This window comes from Oculina patagonica, chromosome 9 (assembly GCF_052425735.1).
Source record: "Oculina patagonica isolate OP01 chromosome 9, crgOcupat, whole genome shotgun sequence".
NCBI classification, from domain to species: domain Eukaryota; kingdom Metazoa; phylum Cnidaria; class Anthozoa; order Scleractinia; family Oculinidae; genus Oculina; species Oculina patagonica.
In genome coordinates, this window is record NC_135766.1 from 5,473,919 (window position 1) to 5,495,997 (window position 22,079).

The following is a 22,079-nucleotide window of genomic DNA, read 5'->3' on the forward strand; positions in this document are numbered from 1 at the left end:
TCAATTTCCGGCCTAGTCCCGGCTGTAGAATGACGTATTGAAAATTTGATCTTTAGAGAAACAACAAGGTGCAAGGTAGTTTAAGCTTTCGAGTGTGTGGATGAAACCAGTGTGTGACCACGCGAACGAAATCTATTGAGCAGCACTTTCATAGGGTACTGTTAGTTATGTTCGTGTATAACCAACTTTTAAGTCTGCGAGTACAACCCAAGTGTGTAACCATTCAAATGAAAGCTACTGAGCAGTACTTTCATGCGGTACTTTTATTATGCCGTATAAGGTAGTTCTAACCTGTCTGTGAATTAATCGTTGGTGTGTGACTGCCCAATGGCAAGAAAAAATGTTTTAATAGGTACTAAGGCCATCCCAATAAAATGTTTCGTTTCCCACGCCCCGTTGTGATGATGGGTGGGTCGGGAAAAAAGAAAAACGAAAAAACACTTGGGTTCGAGAAGGCCGGGCGCGGAAAGCCTGAAAGTCACTCGAAAACGTGGTCTTTTCGTCGTATTCCTCAAATGTCTAAACAGTCTTAAATAACGAGATCGATGGAAGACTCACAACCATCGTTAAAAAAGATCGTGTGCTGGTACTCCCTAGTGATCTGGATACTGAAAAAATGGGTCAGGGGCGAGGGAAACGAAACATTTTATTGGGATGGCCATAAATAATTTATTATGTCTCTCAAAGATAAAGCTGCTCAAGGTGGTTTTCAATTAAAGTATGTGGTAAAAGGGTATTATATGACCATTCCATTAAAAGCTCTTGACCTGAAGTTTTTTTGTGTTGCTGTGTTACATGCCATAAACTTTTTTGGGGGGGAGGGCGGTGGGTGGGGGTGGGGGTGGGGCTTGGGGTGAAACCCCTGATAGCGGAAGGGTGCACACTTATCACGACTTTCGAAAGAATGTTCATGCTACTGTTCTAAAGAAACCAATTAATTAGTTGGCTTTATAATTAGTTCCACACGAGCCCGAAAAGGAAAAGCAAGTTAAGCTGAATTAATTGAATGATTGACTGACTGGCTGACTGACTGACTGACTGATTAATTGACTGACTGATTGATTGACTGACTGATTGATTGATTGATTGATTGATTGAATGATTAATTAGTTGATTGAGGCTTCCAAATGGAAACAAGTAAGTGACCAAGGCAGCCAGAAGAAACAGTAAATGAAGTTTGATAGATTGCAATTGCTTGCTTGGGTGCTTAATTGATGAATTGACCGACTGATATGAATTGATTGATTGATTGATTGATTGATTGATTGATTGATTGATTGATTGATTGATTGATTGATTGATTGATTGATTGATTGGTTGATTGATTGGGAAACCTATGAAGGACAAACAATCACGCTTCGGGTGTGTAACTAAGTACGCCAGATGACTGAACAAGCGAGCTAATAGAGGCAACAACAATAAAAAAATAAAAAAATTGGGTCAATTTTATTAATTTTACATGGTTCTGTTCAGCCTTAGTACAAACATGGTGATGCTCAGCCGCCTTGTTACCAACAAAAAACAACTATCTACGGCAAATAATAGAGCTTAGAGAATAGTTACAGTAACTTCTGCAACATTCCTTAGCCAGTCTCATGGTTAAGGATATTGTGTTCTTAGCCTATGCGCAAAAGATATTTTGAGGCTAGTTCGTGCCATTACCACTGATTTCCTGTAAAAGCGAGTTGGTTTAGATCCTGTACCATGATCTTGGGGTTATATAAAATTGTGACACAATCATCAGAAATCTTGGAAAGTCCATAGCCACAAAGATAAAAGGAAAAACTGAAATGGTCAAAATGTACAAATGATTTGACTCTTTGTTATGGCGCTTGAATTTGTTCATGCGCGCTGCTCTGAGTAACCTTTGTTTGTTTGTCAAACAAAGTCGCTCACAAGTTCAGCCGCAGGCGAGTGCCTTTGATGTCGCTTTTCTTTTCCAGGGTTAACCAAACAAGCCAAGCTTCCGTTGTTATTGGGGGTAGAGTTTAAGAGTGAGGGAGTAGAGCCACCAAACAGAACAGAAGCAGAACGCCCCAGATGTCTATTTCCCGCCTCCATGTTCGCGGTTTTCATTTGCTGTAGCTGACCGTATAGTTTACGTATCTCTTCCTGGAAGCAAAACAAGACAAACAGAATTAAGATTATGTAAGCCTAGTGGTCCATCAGGCCGAAACTTATCCCGGTTTCCTTAGCATGAAGCGACTATAGTATTTCTACTCCCCCTGGATTGGATGCTAGTCCATCGAAGGCTCGAACCCGGACCGCTCGATCCGGAGTCCAGCGCACAAACCATTAGGCTACTGCACCAACTGAACAGAATTAAACCTGGAGCCAATAATTTTACTTTTAGTCTAATCTATAATCTGTGAACTAGTGTGTGCAATTGGGTACTGAAACAACAGCTACTGAGCCGTACTCCCTAGTGGTACTGTTGTCTATCGATCAACCCTGCTATGAGGACATTCAAAATGAAAGCTATCAGGAGCTGATTTGATATCGCACTGCTTATGATGCAGTACAACGTGGTCTTAAGATTTATTTTTAAGCCCGTGGATAAAAGGCTTACTATTCAAACCAAAGCTCTTGAGCCCTAGTGCAGTATCAGTGGCAAAAAGGTGGCTCCCATTTTCCAAGTCTGTTGATGAAACCCTAGTGTGGGACCATTCAAATGAAAGATACCGAGCAGTACTTTCATGCGGTACTGTTTATCATGCTGTACAAGGTGGTTCTAACGTTCAAGTCAGTGGATGAAACCGCCTATTTTGTGGCCATTCAAATGGAAGTACTAAGCAGTACTTTGAAGTGGCAACAGGAGAAGCATAAGATGCCACTATAATATATGCATAATGTGTTTGGCACATTCACCTTAAGATCCTCGTTTTCAGCACTCAAGTTCACCGTGCCTTCTGAGGAGGCCACTGGCATATTAAGAGCAGCTCCTTTTACAGACGCAATCCGACCACTTGTATCAAAGACGTCCCCACGCCCCTTGATCACACGAACGATCTGTAAAAGAAGATGACATCATGTTTAAACAAGTGAATGGACTGAAATTGCATATGCTACTTAGAGACAGTCCCAACACTGCAACAGGAAATATGTAATTTTTAACTGACCATGTCTTGGGAACGAATAGGAGGCCTAGAAGAACTCTAACAAGTAAATTACATCGGGTTCTCTTTGAAGAGCGGACCATACCTTGGGGACGAATACAAGCCCCAGAAGAACAGAGACGCTGAGCTGCACTCTAAAGAACTCCAGCAGGTAAATCATATCAGGTCCTGCAAGATCCCCAATGAAAAGTCTGCAAATGAATTATAATGAGAAGAGAAGTTACTCGTCAGAAAACTCAAATGCTGTAAGATAGATAGGAGAATTTGTGCATTGTATCAGAGTTGTGACACACCCTTGATTTCATACCGAATTCACAAACTAAGAAAACAGGCCCCGGTTGTTCAAAAGGTGCATAACACTATCCACTGGATAAATCGCTGAAAAAAACACACAAATCGTTGACACACGACGCTATCCAGCGGATATAGTGATTTATCCGGTGGGTAGCGTTATCCACCCTTCGAACAACTGTGGCATAACTGGTGTATATTAGCAACCCACTCCAAAATGTGAAAAACGCTGTTATTTCTAATTCCGGCCATGGCCTTGCTGAATAAGTAAACGGCGATTTCGAATACTCCGAGAGCAAACGTTTTTCATGAAACAATAAACAGGAACTACTAGGCGACTTGCGTGGCGAGAGGAAACTGACGCGAGCGAAAACTCCTAAAACTTTAGTGGCCTTAGTGTTGCTGCTCGGCGATTGAATGGGGTTAGATAGAAGGCCTGGAACTTGTCGGGAGAAAGTGTTCTCTTCCCGCTGACATTCTGTGCATAATTTTCCCTCGACGCTTAAAAGTCATGACCAGCGAAGTCGTTCCCGTCGTCTTTTGAATTCTGTCAACAGTATTTCGTCAAAGTTTGTAAATAAAAAAAGCTTTTATTACGGAGCTAAAGTAAATTTAATTAAACTAATTTCCGTGGACACGGTTTTCAAACTTGGTTTTCCAAAATGGTCCTAAGCTATCACAAGACGATTTACATTTTTTGTTAACACTGTTTGATTGCTTTTCTCGTCTTTGAAAAGCCGTTTTGTTTGAAAAGACCAAGCGAACAATATACTAGTCAATTTTGGACTAGTACTAGGACTGGATCCCCAAGTTGGGGCACGTGATACGTTTTGTCCAATCACACAAGAGTATTTAAATGAAAGATAGCACGACATTAGCCTGCGAATACAGCCGCCTCTCATCGCGTCCCGCAACGAAAAGCGAAACACGAAGAAAGACGTCTGCGATTCACGGCCAGAAATTCCATACCGATGACGTTAACCACTAATAGATTTCCCACACCACACGCAGTTGGTCTTGCTTTATATTTTTTGCTTTCAGCCGCACTACTTGCTTGATCACAAACACTTTCAAGGCAGTCAAGGACACATTTAAGGGTCATTTACACCGGACAACTTCACGCGAAAATTAGAAATCCCTATACGAGTTGCACATTAGTAAAATTTGGAAAAATAGCTGCGAAATCACTAGATGACATTGTTTTGGAACTTGAGCGCAACTCTCGGAGGTGTTGGGCCGTAAATACCGATACCGCAACGATCATAACAATTCTTCTGAGTTCGTTTCTTCTTCCCCGCTGTTTTCAACTTAAATTCTGTTTTTCTATAGCATTTTTTTTGGTTGTGGATGGTTCAGTCGTTCAGGTTTCTGTTCACTTTTGATGCTTGTTTGTTTTGCCGGCTGCCATGTCAACATTAAAAGTTAGGTGACAAAATTGATCTTTTTTAACGGCCGCTGTGGCGCGTCCTCTGTACATCTTTGAGGTCGTTCATCTTATTATAAAGCAGTTTCTTTTTGTTTCCCAATTACATATGAATATAGATATTATAGAAATTCTAAGGTATAGCTTTGGTGTAGTTTTACGATCCTCCCCCGGCAACTTTTAGTCCGCAATAACATCCGGTTTTTACCGTCGTGTCATGAAGTGTTATATTTCGCATACATATAAAACAGCGACCAATCAGCGCCCTGTCGGACGGACAGATTTACGTCATCAGTATGGATTCGGCCGTGAACGCAGACGTCTTCTTCGTGTTTCGCTTTTCGTTGCGGGACGCGATGAGAGGCGGCTGTATTCGCAGGCTAGCACGACATTGACCTTTCATGTTCTACAGTATCAATTTGAGGACAGTTATCCTAAATGTGAAAATGAATGCACTCAGTGGAATATAGCTTTAATATTATTATATACTGTGGACATTGGCAATGATTCAATAAGGTTGCCTTGGAAACAGGTCAAAATAGTACCAGATGGAGACGATATGTCTAATAGATAACGTCTTTGAGATTTACAATTGTGGAAAATACTCCTTATTAAAAATATTTTCAAGTTTACACCATTCAAGATCACTAATTAGAGTTGCAAAGAACTTTCAGTCGCTCAAAAAATTACCGTTTAATAGGTTTTTGACAGTGGGCGCGAAAGAGGCAGGAAGTTTTAATTCATGAATGAAAAAAGGAATTTTCGCTTTAGATGAAAGCATAATTATAGCAATAACGCAAATACTGACGTCAATTGTTGTTTCTCAGGCAATGATTTACGTAAGTAATGTTGCACAACTAATAAAATTTCGCTTTGGAGAGGTTATGTTTTATCGAAGGAACGTAGTGTTTTCCTCGTTGAAAAAACCCTTGCAAGACCATAAAAACCTGTCAAAAAAAGAAAACAAAACAAAATACAAAAGCTGAATCAAACAGCTACCATCTTTATTATTTACTACACAGTATTTTTTCATTTCTCAAATTTTCCCAGTTTTTCATTAAAAATAAGAAGGATTAGTGGAAACTCAGCTGTGTTCTATTGGAAATCCGCGAATCTGATTGGTTCTCCCACTGATTTCTATTCGCCGATAGAAAACAGTCGCGCGCTCGCGTAGCTCTTTAAGCGGTAAATTTTCCTGATTTTTGTCTTCAAAGTGCACAATATTGTAGGTCTTGGACTGCAATCCTTTAGAGTTTCTACTAAAACAATTAGACTACTCGCCCTCGTTTTCTATGAGCGATAGTCAACTCGGCTGCGCCTCGTTGACTATTTGCTCATAGAAAACTCGGGCTCGTATTCTAATTGTTAAATAGAAATTATATGTGTGGCACATGACAACGCGACGCAATGGGGACCAATCCGTTGGTATGTCCTATTGCGTTCGTTAGCATGTCTGGTTTGGATTCCAAATATAGGTTCGCTGCTTCTGGTTTTAACGCTAATTTTGTGGCCTTTATTCATTGGAATAATCAACGGACACAGTAGGAGACTCAAAAATAAAGAAACGACCGCAATGATAGCGAAATATGTCCTGCTGGCGCCATTGTTAAAACTTGGAAATCAGTCAACTGGCGCATGGCATAATGCGAACTGCGAACTGTTATCGACCCGCTAAAAAGGAGAAACAAAAAACAAACAAACTGGTTTTGATATGTGGAAAACGCGCGCTTTCGCGTTTACGTCAATGCAGTAGATTGTATGCATTCTCAGAACATATGGCCTGTCAGAAATCGACAAGCCACCTGGCGCATTCTGGTTGATAACTGGCCAACGAAGGAAACCCATACAATGCTCCAAGTGCTAATGGCTTGAGCGATTTAGTTTGCGACAATTAAACCGTCAACTGTTTTCTATCTTTCATTATTCATGCAAACAACAAGAAGTTGGCAACTAGGTGCGGAGAAGACTGTTTACCAGAAATAAAATTGTGCAATTAAACCTGTGGAAGCAGGTGAATGTTAATCCGGAGAAAATTTTTTTTTCTCTTGTTGATTACGCCCAAATAAACAGAACATCGTTTCAGCTTTCTGATAAATCTGTGAACTTGATATATACAATAGTAGATTGTAAAGTACAGTTATGTGCGTAACAAAAACCCCATTTACTCGGTTCGATATCCGATATTAAAACGCAGCTCAGAATGTAATGTATTTTCTGTTCAATATATTCAATTTGTTTTCTTTTAGACATTGTAAACACTGCGTCAGTTTCAGTTATTGGTAACAATTTAATAATTTTTTTGACTTCGAAAGATATTTTTTAAAAAAACTATCCCAAAATAACACTTGGAACTTTGGACTAAATTTTAATGCTGCATACATTAGGTAAATTCATAACAGTTATATCCATGGGGCGGCAAACTTTGGGTGAGTTCTTAATCTTTTCAGGCGATAAAGTCGAGTCCGTGCTTTTAAAAGTTGCCCGAGTTTTATGGAATGGACGCATGTATTCGTTTTACTTGGAGGTCCGTTGGGGGAGGGGGTACCCTTACCCTTTCATATATCATTTTCGACAGAGAAGGTACCCCTTTCGTTTTCCCGCAATAGGAAGAAAGTACCCCTTTCACACACCTAAACAAGGGATACTGCTTCTTTTTTCTTCTTTTTTTCACTTGAATAATTCCTTTAAATACTTAAATAAATCGATCGTTCGTCCGGTGAGTCTGCTCGAAATATTTTGAAAGGTCCCCTAAATAATGTAAATGGAAGTTTTCCTACAGCCTGTACAAAGTACTCCTTTCCCGGGGGGGGGGGGGGGGGCTCCTAGTCTAGTTTAGTATAGGGAGTATCCCGAAGGGGGGGCTTGGAAGTTCATTAAATCAGGGTTGCATTAAAGCAATCAAATAGAACTCAAAACAAAAATCCCCGTTGACTCTCCACCACTCTGAACACTGACACCAGATATTACCCATCATAATTTGAACTCCTGTTGAATTATGAAGATTTCGTACCAAAGTTATAAATATTTTCTTGCAGTTTCTACAAGCAGGGAAGACAAGTACAATCATACAAATACAATCATACAAATGCATCATACAAAGACAGTTAGTTGACAGACATTTCGTCTGGTCAACCTCAAAAGCAAATTTAAAAATTCTCTTTATTAATACCGGATGTTTCTTCTCATATTAGTATAGTTGAGAGAATTTAATAGTGATCAACGATTTTACTTTCCTTTCTTTTCTCGTCACCTGCCTCGGCTGCCTGGTTCCTTCAAAATGTTAGATGCTATCCATTTATAGTCAAAATTCTGTTGTAAACAATCTTCATAATTTGAAGCACTTTATGCCGAGTAGTTTGCAGCGCCGAAGGATTTCAGCCTGTTGTATCGCGTCACCGCAAAAAAAAATGTTGGCAAATACTTTGATAACTTCCAATTTGTTGGGCTTCGAACACTTCTTAAAATCACTAGCTGGTAGAATTACGTTTCATGCAATGACATGTTGTGGAAAATTCAGAAGCGCTGTAGAAGAGCGTGACAAAAACTCCCACGAGAGTGCGTGACGAAAACCAAGTGAGCGATCAAATGTATTAGTGAGCGATCAAATTCTTTTTCTTATGGCCTGAAAGATTGACTTTGTATTATTTGTGGAACAAATTAGATGTTGATTTCTGTTACTGGAACAAACTCAATTCATTGAAATTCAGTTCCAATTCTCCCAAAAGTTTACAATGCATGATCAAAGTAACGTTAAAGGCGCACAACACCAAACAAACTCGTCCTTTCTGATTTTGTTTTCCCGTCCCCACCAGCAACACCAGGCAGAACTGGGGCACCAACCAACTTGTCAGGAGTGGGGAGGGGGTCATTACTCGCACTATATATGTTCTGTTTGTTAAGGGTGTGAGTGATAAATGAACACGCGTCTTTGAAGACGAAAACAGAAATGCCTTGTTTGCGGCTTAGTTTAAAAAAAAAATCAAGAATATTACGCAATAATTCCCTTGAGCTTCCTCCTGACAAATTTTATTCAAAACAATTCCATTCAAAGCAAAAGCTGTCAAAATCGAGAAAAAATATTAAAAGCTGTCGAATCGTTTTTCTTTTTAAGAAAACCATCAGCTTTGTCAATTGCATAATGCCATTAGAAAGGCGCTGAATAACTTAAAAATAAAGTCAGTTGTTCGATCAATAACAAGACATGATACTCATCTCGCAAACGTAGTTTTATTGCTATCCACAATCTGTACATTGAAGTCTTTTCATTGCCACGAATAAATAGATAAAAAGAAATATTGCAGCAAAACCATCAAATATATTTTCATGTTTTTTTGTCAATTTTTTTAATCAACGTTGTGACTTGTATGCAAATTCAATGGATTTTTTTCTCCTTAATTTTCACCGTTCTGTTTATTTCGCTCAGTGACAAATATTGTTAGTCGTGAAGGGGCGATTTTACCCGGCGTGCGGTAAATTGGTGTCCCGCAATTTTTACTACACGTATTTTTATTACTTATAATTCTTTTCGCGCGAAAGGCGGCTGTGATGCTTTATGGCGAGAGTTTCTTTCAATGCTACAATTGTAAAACTCGAAAATAACATCTTCGATTAAAACAATGCGCCTTTTAAAGACTGGTTGATGGAAAAAATTCTATTTTCCCCAGCAACAGTAACAGAAAAAAAAAACGTGTGCATTTCAGCCATGTAATAAGTGTCCAAAAAAGCCTTTGATAAAAAGTGTGATTTTGCGAACGAAATTTCGCGAATTCTAAAACGAATGGATGAACATATGCTGTCTGTTTGTTTAAAAGAAAATAGAATTCTACATTACACTGTATGAATATTAATGAAACAAAGGTATATTTACATCGCCTTCGTTGTGCAAAGGCACATTTGTTGAAAATTCAATGGGTTTTTTCGAGAAGACGCATAATAAATTCATTCTTAAATTGAACATTGTTAATAGCTCGTCTTGACAGCAAGCGTTGAACCATCAGCTTAATATTCACTTAGCTTGTAGACTGCCCATGTATTGTTATTATATTTCAGCTTGAATCCAGTCCAATCGAACGTAGTTCTTTTGTTGTGTGATATCCGTCCGTGAAAATTTCTCCTTTAGCAGCGAGTTGCTTACTTATTTTTTGACCATTTTCCACTTTTTCGCTATAAAGAAAAAATCTTGGTTCTTTTCCATGTTCGACTATTCTGCACAAATAGTTCTTCAGTGAAAATCGCCAGCAATTATAAAAGCCACAAAAGCACATCTCTCCGACCGGATAAATATCCACAATCTTGGAACACAGGATTGAAAAAGTCGCTCCGCGTTCGCAGTTCACCTCTGTCACAATTTATTTTTGCCAAGCGCTGAAGCGAATCCAAGCGGACATGAACGAATTTTACGCGTCAACTCTCCAAATGTCGAATTTTTTTTTCCTACCGGTTTAGTTACACTGGCAGATTTTGAATGGTTTCCAAACCGGTTTATATCACATTGCTTGATGCCTCGCTTGACAGTGACGTGACGGCGTTGTTCGCTTTTGTTGGGTTCTCTAAAGCTAGAATAATATCGTGATGCATGTCTATATGTTTCTTGTGATCGGCGTTGCTCGCCGTCTGAAACACTTTGAGCTCGCCGATTTCCTGTAAAAGTTTCAAAGTCTCTTCGTTGACCATTTGTATCGTCGGCGCGAGGCTCGATTTGTCCTGCTTTATCGTTTCCTCAGTGTTATTCGAACGCCTTCCAGATGCTGACTTCTTTGCCGGCGCGTTTTCTTTCGGGGAGCTTTCTTCGTCCCGTCTTCGAGATGGCAAGCATCCCATTATACTGAGCTTAAAACACTCTCGCATCTAGAGGAGAAAACATCATGATAACACAGCATTAATATTCAGTTTTGCCGCCGTCAACTGGCATCCCAACAAGGTATCAGCTCTACCTCCAGTTGCTCGGCTGATCAGCCTGTATTATATTTAGCATTGGATAACATTTAATTATTAACTAACACAGACAAACGTGTTTGATGACATATGACGTCATTTTGGGCTGTCAGAGATGAATTTGCGAAAGGTTTCGATTCCATGTCGCAAAATAGATCGAAAGCGCTAGTTTATTTTTCAGTCACATTCAATTATATCAAGCCTGGCTTGATAGAAAAACGAAAGCAGCGAGCGTCATTGGGCGGAAAGGTCAAGAAAAATAACAAAATATTATATTCTTCTATCACAACAGCAGCCGATATTCAAATTGCATTCAAAGTTTTTTGAAGCTAATATGATCACTGAATTTTAATCGAGTGTAAGCCATGTACACTCCGCCATAAAAGAAAAGAAATAAGTGAAAATCCATTGACAACCAAATTTGTTTGAGTTGAATTAAACACATCAATTGGTAGCTTGGCATTATTCATCAAGCCTGTCGCACACAGAGACATGTGTAATCAAACACAAATGAAAACCACAAATAAAATTAACGCACATCTGATTCGGACGGAGTTTTATGTTCTATGCAGAGTTGAAACGCCTTTCTTGCGCTAATAAAGCTAACAGCGAAACGCAAGTTTGTCGTGGCAGCAGTTGCATCAATTCACTGACATAATAACATCTTACAATTAAAGTATTTCATTTCATTTCAAATTATAAAAGCAGAAAGCACCTACCTTTCCCATTGTGTAGCTTTATACACTTCTCTTGGTTAAAATCACACAAAAGAGCAGCTAATATGTGCGAAATGAACGGCGCAGGGTTTGTTAATGCGAATGCGATGGAACCTAGAAGAGTACACACACGCGACGTGAATTGTGAAATAAGAATGAGTCAGTCTCGCTGGAGTGAGTGGGCTTTAAAAGGAAAAGCATGACGTCATCAAATGCTCACAGCTTGATCAATAAACACTTATATCAGACTACCATCACGCATTGAATAAAGCTCACGCCTTTCTTTAGCTTTTCGCCTAAAAATAAATCACGTTGAAAACACGTTGAGCACGGAAGTAAAAACAAGATCGATAATTTTACCCCCAGCAACAAGCAAGCAGAGCGTTGCGTTGGGTGACAGTTTCTGCTCTCAGCCACCGAGCGCGCGCTGTCTGTATGAATTATTCATATTAGAACCTTTCGACCCTATCAAAGAAGATTATGTTTATTTTTAGTTGAAATATAGAAGGATACGCTTATCTAGCCGCTATAAGCCCCCGATTGAAAGCATCTCTCGTAAATAATATAAATTCGTGAGTCGGAATTTAACCTGTGATTTTTTTGAAAGTGGTTGCATGCTTTCAAAGAGGTGATTTTGGTAATTTCGCGTTCGCGTGTAGTCGCGAACGTTCGGTCCGGCCATGACGTCCTTAAAGCAATTAACTTCGTCAATGGTAGATTAATGCAACATTAAGCTCTAAATCTGCCTCGCTGTTGAAATACCTTCAGGGCAAGTGCGCTGAAAGAGCGAGGCATGTAATCGATATAAGTTTAGTGACGCACATTAAAAATGTTGCGTGAACCGAAGAGCTTACAGAAATAACCTCGGTTCAAGAGATTTCGTGGTCGTGAGATCGGAAAAATCTCCTTTGCCTTCTCGAAAGAATATGGGGAATTTGTGACCTGCTCAGTGGGAGGAAAATTGTATATGAAAAAAAATAATTACAATGCATTCGAAAGTGATACTGGGCTTATATAAGGCGAGGGAAACCCCTTTTTAGAAACTCGAAAATTCTTGAAATATTGAGCATAAACGCAAGTTAATATTTGCTTTGTGGTCTTCGTGATATCGCTATCGAATCTACTTGATCAAATAAACTATCAACAATTAACGAAAGTGTTAGCATTAAATCTAATTTCAAACAAAACAAAATGAAGTCGTAAAACGAACTCGGAAACCCGTGTAATGAGTGATAATGAAACATCACGGACAATGAAACGACAGCTCGCCCACGTAAGTAAACATTGTGCTTTCTCATCGTGATATAACCGTGATGATACGCAAACGCTGATGAATCACAGCTGCTAACTGACGTGGGTTCGTTTTCCGTTCGAGAAATCAATGACTTGATGAAACCTACTCACACGACATGCAAGAGGTCACATCAGGAAATATGTCATATTTACGTGGTGGAAAAACAAATTGAAGGAAAAAGGGAATGAGGGTGAAACTGGAAGGAAACTTATGAAATAAACAGGCTTGATGCTTTGTTCCACCCAGTACGTTCCGGTAATGTGGCGATCAGATAAAAAATGTGCGTGCAGCTTAAAATTTTCGAGTCTCATTGTTGTATCTCTAATGATTGTGTTCAAATTTTGGGATTAGCAATGTCCATTATTACATTTTTACAGCCTATATTTTAAGTTCGTTAAAACGTTTTAGCCCTTCAGTTCCTAGTCTCCTTCGCTTTTGGGACGTCACGCAACGCTCCGCTGCGAAGGAGATATTCAGTTCCTTGCGATCAAACCGATCCTTCTTTCACTTGATTTGGGTGAAAAATGAAGAGTTTTCTTTTCTTTGCCTTCTCTCGCTACAAAGGAGAGGAAAACTTGATTTGTAGGTTAATAGTGACTAAAGAACCCATTCGCAGTCACCCACTGTCACTTTCTGTCATTCAAGGGGTTTAGTGACAAACAGACAACAGCTCTTTCCGAAACTGAATTAAGTGGCTTCTTCATTCGAACAAAAAGTAAAACCAGAAAATATAAAGGTACGTACATTACGGCAAACAACTTGATTTATGATTCAATTCGCCAAGCCCAGGAATCATGTGACAACGCGAAACGAGGTTCAGAAATATAACAAATGATTCTTTATTGAATCAAACAAACCACACTTCCTTTTTGACAACCACAAATAAACACTCCCCTTCATACTCTATTGAGATACCTTTCCAAACTGGAACGGATGACATATATATCACAATGTCTCCGATGGGCGCTTTCCTGTTTTAGACTTTAAGAGCAATTGCGTGCAAAAAGCTTCAATTAACAAAAACAATACACGGCAACAAAAAAGGATACTACAATAGTCAGTGAATTTTGTAAATGGTTATATCAATTCAGTCCAAAAGATAACTAGCATTAAAATTCTAAAACAAGGCTATAAATTACTGTTCTTAGCCTTATAACTCATCAAATGACTCGCGCGCTGGACTCCAAATCGAGATGCTATGGTTGCTGTAGACTTGCACCAAGTCGCCCTCTATTGGCGAGCGAAGCGAGGAAGCGTCGCGAAGCGACGACCGCGAGTGACGAAGTCGCGAGAGGGCCGTACGTGACATACCTAAACCGCGCGTCGAAGGACTTTGAGAAAGTCTAGGGTTGCTGCGATGTTTGGCCAGGGACATCCCATTGTTCTCTTGAGCAAAAAAAACTTTACTCTCACAGTGCCTCGCTCCACCCAAGACCAGAGTATCCAGAGGATGAGCAACGCCATTCACTGGATAAATCAGTATCCACTTGATACAGTTTTTTTGTTTCTTTTTCTATTTATTTTTTGCAACATTTATCCACTAGATATTCTTTTTGCAACATTTATCCACTAGATAGCGATTTGTCAGGTATTGAACCCAATCTCAGTGACACTTCAATATAAGCAAATGATGTATTCTCAACCTGAACTAATATTAACAATTTATTTTTCTGAAGAGTTATATTTGAACCTTGACTCAGTGAAAAGGTTTAAAAACAGATAATGAGCAGATTCCAACCGCAGTTACTATATCAAAATAGTACTAATGACCTGTTACAATAAAAGAAGTTTGTATTGAGTCTAACACATGGCGTGCACGTGAAACTGAGAACGAACTGAGAAATTTACTACGAAAACAACGGAATATTTAGCACAAAATATTGAAACTAAATATCATGATAAATACTTCACCATTAGAACTACAGAAACTGGGGTGAACGTGCATCCCGAGTTGCTTTTCGTTTCTTTTTTTTCTCTCTCTCTCGTTGTTTGTCTTGCACTACTTAGTGTGAAAATTGTGATTCATTAGAATCGATGCATTCATGCAGTGTTATAATATGTAATACAAAGTGCAAGTAGAAAGAAGTGACAGAGCAAGCTAAAAGACCATGGCTTTTTCAAGTAACACATGAATCGATAGTCGCTTTTCAATTTATGAGTATTGTTGTTAGAAATTTAGCGGCATATTGACATGAGAATTTTTGATGTTCAAGCTTATTTGACATGTAGCTAATGCCAGACTAACCCAACGGCTATCACACCCTGACAGATCTTAAAATATACCAGCTGTGTGCTATTTTAGTCAAAGGACTTTATATCGAATACTGCATCTACCACTGAGACACCCATCTGTCGATATATATTGTATTAATGAATCAAACAAAAGACCCGTTAGAGACCTACAGATAGATTGTTCCCATGGTAACACTGGCAAACAAAAATACACTGAACAACAGACAGACATAGCAAAAATAGATTTTCATTTCCTGCAGAGAAGATAAAACCCATTGTATAGCTGATAAAACCAGTCAAAGTTCAAAAGCGAAAGTCTGCTTTTAAAAAAAATACAATGCACAACAGACAGCAAAAATAGATTTTCATTTCCTGCAGAGAAGATAAAATGCATTGTTAAGCTCAGTCAAAGTTCAAAAGGGAAAGTCTGCTCGAGTGGGAATGAAAGTCTGTAGATGAGATGAAAGTCTAGTACATGTGTGATCATTATTCAAATTGCAAATGAAGGCTAACGAACAGTATTTTTGTTAGTAATGCTGTTTATTATAGGTCGTATAGTGTGATCGTCCGGGTGAGAGTAGTTCTGTACATAGACTGTCCACAGCTCTCTATTTTTTCGTGTTTCTTCGATCGATGAGCGCACGGTGAGAAAGGCGAAAGAACTGGACGTCAGCGCAAAACGGAAGAAGCAAGGGCGTGGGGGACGGGGAGCGAAAAAAATAATTTTTCCTTCGCTCGCTTCCCGTCCCCTTCCTTCCACGCGCTCGCTTCGTTTGCTTTTTAGCGTTGAAAAATCGAGAGGCTGTGGAGAGTCTAGTTCTGTACATGTTTGTGATTCTAACTTTCTAATTTGTAAATAAAAACCTAGTGTGTGACCATTCATATGAACACTATTGACCAGTACTTTCATAAGGTACTTTTTTTTTATAGTATACAAGGCAGTTCTAATTTTTGTGCAGTTTAAAGTTGCTAATCAAACCCTACAGTGAGTTACTATGAAAGTGAAAATTGACTTATTTAATTTCTTATCTTTTTTTATTTTTATTCTAATTTTTAATGTTATATTATAATATATTGTGGCTGAATAGCCCTGTAAAGGGATCTTCAATAAAATGTATAAATGTATGCATTTATGTAAAACTAAATGAAAGCTATTGAGCGGAACTTTCAGTGTGTAAAAGTGGTGCTTTTGATTTTGCAACTTATACATGCAAAAAGTTTTAGAAAATGTTTCATATTCTGCACCTGCAACACTCTAAAATTGTACATAGTTGTTCGTGGAAACAAAAAACTCGAGTACATACCGAAATGTTATTTTTAATCAGCATGTCGTAAGTCAGTAAGTATCCACAAACCGCATCGATATCGTCATTTTTTTTTTCATTCCACTGTTTTTCTTCTTGTTCAGGCATGAAGTCACTTTGTGGCCGGAACTCCATTGACGTATAAAACAGACGTTATTTGCTCGGGTCGCTCAGGGTCACACAGCATATAAAGACGGTTCTATAAACCAGCACGGCCGGCTTGAACTTCTCATGAACTGCATTCAATATAAGCAGAACTAAACAAGTGTCTGTAAAGTTGATTGAAATGACTGACGGAATGGACACTATTTTTAACATCGTCTATTAATAAATCAGAACTGAACCGCACCAACTCGCTTGGAATCGAAAAGCCTTTTAAAACCACAATTATTATAACTGATTAAACTTTTGATCTTTCAAGCTCGCAGCCTCCACTACGGCGTTTTCTTTGGAATGAAGATCTCTTTGATCACGAAAAAAGATACTGTTGCCAAAATGGAAAGGAAACAACTTCAAAAGTGATGTAAATTTCGAGAGGTGAAACACCTACCATCTTTATTATAGGTTGAAACACGTTCACAAACAACACCGAGTTTTGAACAAGAATAACCTATTCAAATTATCCTAAATAAAGAACTGATCTTGCAAAAATTCGGCGGCGCACTTGAGCCTGCGTGCTTCTAATCAACGACCCACTTGACCAACATTTGACCCCCTTGACAGCACTCAATCAAAAATAATCACAAACGAGACTCGGAATGGTTTTCTTGACGCACATTGTGGGTTCCAATTTCGAAACAACTCGCACGAGTTGGCTTGGCTGAAATAGAACATCCAAGCACACGTACTGAATTTGCGTGTTTATACTGAGTTCATAGCTAAAAAAAATAGACCGTTTGAGATTTACGTCATACAAAATTGGCGCCTTTGTATTAATTATGTTTGCTTAGATTGTGTTTATGGAGAATTTAATATCAACAGCATCAGCATATTGATTGATTTTGAATTATTTTTAGAACATTTCACCCCTCTTTCCCATTCGAATTTACGTCTTTAAAAACTCTCCCAATCTAAAGAATTTTTTTCCATCCTTAGGCATTTTAGTTCATTTAAGCCGATGAAAAACATTTTAAACACTGGCTGAAAATGAAAGTAAAATTGTAACTGTTCGCATTGTAGCAAGTCATTTTACTTAAAATTAACGTTCCTAGAAAACCCGAATATCGACGGAATATTAAGTTTTATTAAAAAGATGTGTACTTTGATCCAACATAACACGAAATGATAAAGGGGGAATTATAGCTGAATGAAACGGCATTGAAGTCAAAAGGAGAGAAAAAAAAATGTCAAAATACCCACCACGCAATAGACTATGAAATAGATTACCCATCCCCCTTCGAATAATTAACGCTCTCTGTAAAAGCCGCAAACCGTCAATCATGCTGTAGCTTCATCCTCGTACCCAGGGTCTTCGTTCCCTGCGCAGAAAGGACGGAGACTCGAGGTACGAAAATGGCTGAAGCTTTTACAGCGGTCACACACACTGCGTACGCGCGCGATGTCCGTCACGACAACCTGGTGCTGACCAGAAGGATCGCGGCCTCTGGGGACGAGAATGTCACGACTATCGCTGCCAATGTCTCAAATTGTAAAATCTTCTACTTAAAGGCCAAGATTTAAAAAATGTACTGAAAATCTTAAGCTTCGTAAGAAGAATATCTGCAGAAAATAAAATAACTGTTATCCGCTCACGTATTATCGTTTGGAAATTTCTTAGGTCTTGGTCATCGAAGAGAACTGTTTTGACATGAAATTCAATTCTTTCAGCTTCTACCACAAGAAATTATGAAGCCGGTAAAAGAGAGAACTTGCATGTAGACATCACGATGTTTGAATGAAAAGAGACTAAAATGTATCTCAAAAATGGAAGTCCAACTGAAACGGGGCCAGTGGCCGATCTAGGGGAGGGGCCCAGGCAAACTTTTTTTGGATGTACACATAAAAAAGCCCCCCCCCCGCCCCAACCCTTGTTAGTTCAAGGTCTGGATCGGGGGTGATCCTTTTCGATGCCATTTACAACCTCGTTCCCAGGGCTTTTCCCATGGTAAATAGAAGAGAGTTATCAAATGCACTGCTGGACAAAGAGTACCTTGTGATCTTGAGGAAAAACGTCACCACTGTCAAATTGTAGATAGACCAGCTGATGAACTTGCTCTCGTTGAAGGCCGACGGTGCTTTCCTGACGTTATAACACAAGTGAATTCCCCAGAACAGGAATAATATTTCAACTACAAACAGGCAAAACATGAACATCAGTGCAAGTGAATGTAGTCTTCCTAGTTGTTAAAACAGCTTACTTAAGGCAGTTACAGTTGTAAAAAAAAAAAACTAGAAAAAAAGGTAGGGGCAGGAGCCGGGAGTAAAAGGTACGAGAAGTTGAAAGTTCATACCCCCATGGCGTCGCCCCAGCTCCTCAGGTGAATTAAGGCCTGGGTCAAGGGAGAGTTTCACGTCCCCAGCAGAGTTCAAGGAATTCGTGGAATTCGCGTGGATCTTGCGAGGATCTTGCGAGTTGCCATAGTGACTTTCGGGAACCCGCGGAGAACGCGCGTACGTTCGCGAAATAATTCCGCCATCTTGAATTATCGTTTGTCGTTGTTGACTTTGACGATTCCAGCAATTTAAGGACTCAGAAGAAGAAGATCTTGTAGGAAGGTAAGAAAAGCTTTCTTTTGTCTCTTAATCCCATCGAAAGCATGGCAGAATATCGCTATTTTATGCAATACAAATAGCTGGAATGTTGATCGTTTGCTATAAGCTTAAACTGTAAACTCTATCCGGGAATTGAAAACAGAGTGGAGCCATGGATTCATAAAGCTTACACAGAATAATTTTCGTGTAATATTCTCCAAGATTTACAGTGCTTGAAATATTTCGGTTGTCTTTCTTTTAGTTTCGCTGGCGAAGGATGCCAAAGCGCGTGGAGACTCGCACAGTTGGCTATATAAGGTCAACTGAAACGTACAATGGTCATATTTTACATACTGCAAATAAGCTAATTTGCCAAACACACTCACTGGCAATTTAGGCTAACTAGGTTCTTAATTTTTATGAAGGAAATATAGTTTTTGATTACCAGAAAAATAAACTTGATTGGTTTGGTCTTAAAAAACAGTATTCAATCTGATTTATCAGCAACAAAACTGATTACAGAAATTATGTATATTTGGTGTCATCTCTTCAAAGTCAAACTCCTAGGTTATAAAATGTTTATCGTAATTTAACTGTGACCCACATACCTGCTCGATCTTGCTTGACTAAACAGGCTCACTAACAGGTTCTTATATTTGGATCATATGTACATGTATTAAAGGCACCCATCGACTGATTCTCGACTTATACTGTTGTCCAACATGTTGAACAAGAATTGGTCGATACATCAGCTAACATAAACAAATAGATAAACAGAATATATCTGAACACAACAATAATTTTGTAGAGCCACATCTTGCATTTGAAATTTTGATGTTTAAAATTTAGAGACACTGTCATTTATGACAGTCTTTACTGACCAAATGAACACAGGCACACGCTCAGGTTTCTTGCCCAGGTACCGGCACTATACAAGCCTGACTTCTGGCCGTCATTCTGGCACTGGCTCTGTGTTAAGTGGCCAGTTCACCGAAATAAAACTCGCAAAAAATGTTTTCTCTTTTTATTTTCAAAAAGTGGCACAAAATAGATATTAACAGCAGCAATGTGTCCTATGAAGTAGTTTTTGAACATTTTGTCAATGGACTAATGAAACACAGTAAAAGCATAAACATTTCTGATGGTAACCTTATACCAGAATCACTCTTTCATAAAAGCAATACAATAAACTTCAAAATATGTGCCATCAAAGCCATGAGTTATTGTATACTGGTCAGTAAGATATTATTGGAGCCAGCATTGCGATAATGCCTGTTGTTGTTGGTCTTCTTTCAGGGCAGCTGGTATCTAAACATTTTCCGCAATGGAAATCAGAAACTATGGAATGGCATGCTTAACACCTACGTTCAGCACAATTGTACCAAGAGAAAAAATATCTCTGGCTTTGCTACAAGGAGAACCATAAAGTACTTCAGAAGCAATGTGAGGATAACAAATGGTGTGCTTCTTTGCAGGAGAAATGGAGCTGTCACATGCTTTTCCAAAATCAATGATGTAGCCATTTTTGTTACTCACTTTTCACAAGAACATTATTGGACTTAAAATCACAGTGAAGAAAGCCTTTTGCATTAAATAAATATATGTGAAAGGACATCTGTCAGGTCATGTGAAATAATTAACCAGTCATTTCTTGTCAGGGAGTTTTGCACATTTTTCAGCAATACACTGTTTTTATCACAAGATAATAGTTTTCTTATTGTTACAGAAGTGTCGTGTTCCCATTGAAAGTCCATAATAAAGGATATGGGTTCCTTTTTAAGCTGTACACCTATAATGGTAGGGATATTTTGATGTGTAAGGGACTGCATAATTTGAGCCTCCTTTGTTGTCTCCTTGGTATCATGCACAAGGGACTGTTTTTCTACAACCTGTACATTTAACTACATGTTCTGTCTAAAAAGGCAGTGACCATAGCATCCTTCACCTCGTATTATGTTGTTTCCATTGGTTGGAAGAAGTTCAGTGGGATCAATTAAATTTACATCATACTATTTGGTATGGGATGAGACTGATTTTACATTCCTGTTTTTAAGCTGGAAAATAAAGTTAAATAAATTATCTAATAAGAATAGTGAGAAAATATTACTAACTCCCCTGGATGGAATGTTTATCCATTAACACATTGCGGATGACGGTTTTCAGTCATAATTACAAAGTGTGCATTATGTATCTGGGTAATAAATAATTCTGACCAGAAAGCCCAAGTGCTGTGCGACAAACTCTGCTCCTGATGCTCATTCAATCCATTCATGGGTTTACTATTTAAATGCTGCTGTTGCCAGATCTTCATCAGAAAAATCTGATATCTAGAGGGTCAGAAAAATGACAGGGACGGTCCAACATACATGTATTTTTTTTTTTAGTTGAAAATTTACACCCTCGGTATTTTTTGGGTTAAGCGATCTGTCACATATTATTTTTTTTAGGTTTGATTGAAAAATCAGTTCCGAGGTATTTAAGTCTTCTATTTTTTTGGCTAGAAACTTTTGATGCCAAGTCTTTTGGGGTGTAAAATTTCAGGCTCATGTATTTTGGGGGGGGGGGGGGTTGCAACATAAAGCTCTGTTGGACCCCCTCCCCCATCATGTATACTGCGAGTAACCCCCTGGGGCTTTGAAGAGAATAATATTATTACTTCTTGGCCCATTCCTTCAGAGTTTTTGTCACTTCCTCATTTTTTTTTTCATTGCAAATGTTGTAATTTGCCCATGTTTAGTTTCTGGGCTGTTGCTGCGGATTTGAAACCTCACCCTGTTTAGTTCCCTGTGTAGGGGAGTACCCTCTATCTAGTGCTAGTCCTGAAAATGATGAAGTGCTAACTGATGGTCTGCTAAGTTATACAGACAGGGGACAGTCTTGCAGCTATTCCATCTAAATTTGTGTCTAGAATGGGTACAGATATAATTTATAATTTATAGACCAGTGCTTATAGCTATTCAATGTGGATGTGAGGCCATGATACCCCAATTCATAGTCACAAAAAAATAATTCGGTTGGTCAGCGAACCGCTTTTCTATGATCCAATATTTCTTAAAGTTTTCACTTAAAACAATCTTA

General features: G+C 38.8%; 2 protein-coding genes and 1 long non-coding RNA gene across 3 annotated transcripts in view; 1 reads left to right on the forward strand and 2 right to left on the reverse strand.

The window, feature by feature from the left end:
* Positions 1–1,428: 1,428 nt before the first annotated feature.
* Positions 1,429–22,079, reverse strand: part of LOC144665219 (putative G-protein coupled receptor CG31760) — a 33,350-nt gene continuing 12,699 nt past the window's right edge. Inside the window, exons 7-10 of the mRNA XM_078526412.1 lie at positions 18,460–18,598; positions 3,202–3,307; positions 2,869–3,009; positions 1,429–2,112 (exon numbers count right to left, since the gene is read on the reverse strand). Of these exons, the coding sequence (XP_078382538.1) occupies positions 1,879–2,112; positions 2,869–3,009; positions 3,202–3,307; positions 18,460–18,598 (620 nt within the window). The 3' untranslated portion in view covers positions 1,429–1,878. The remainder of the gene's footprint in view (positions 2,113–2,868; positions 3,010–3,201; positions 3,308–18,459; positions 18,599–22,079) is intronic.
* LOC144665412 (uncharacterized) lies at positions 9,038–11,864 on the reverse strand. The gene is made up of 2 exons (XM_078526668.1): positions 11,484–11,864; positions 9,038–10,677 (listed from the first exon to the last, which is right to left on the reverse strand). The coding sequence occupies exons 1-2, from the start codon at positions 11,490–11,492 to the stop codon at positions 10,312–10,314; spliced, it is 375 nt and encodes a 124-aa protein (XP_078382794.1). The 5' UTR covers positions 11,493–11,864; the 3' UTR covers positions 9,038–10,311.
* On the forward strand, positions 18,910–20,613 carry LOC144665453 (uncharacterized). The gene is made up of 2 exons (XR_013572945.1): positions 18,910–19,025; positions 20,298–20,613. It is a non-coding gene; the product is annotated as an uncharacterized LOC144665453 (long non-coding RNA).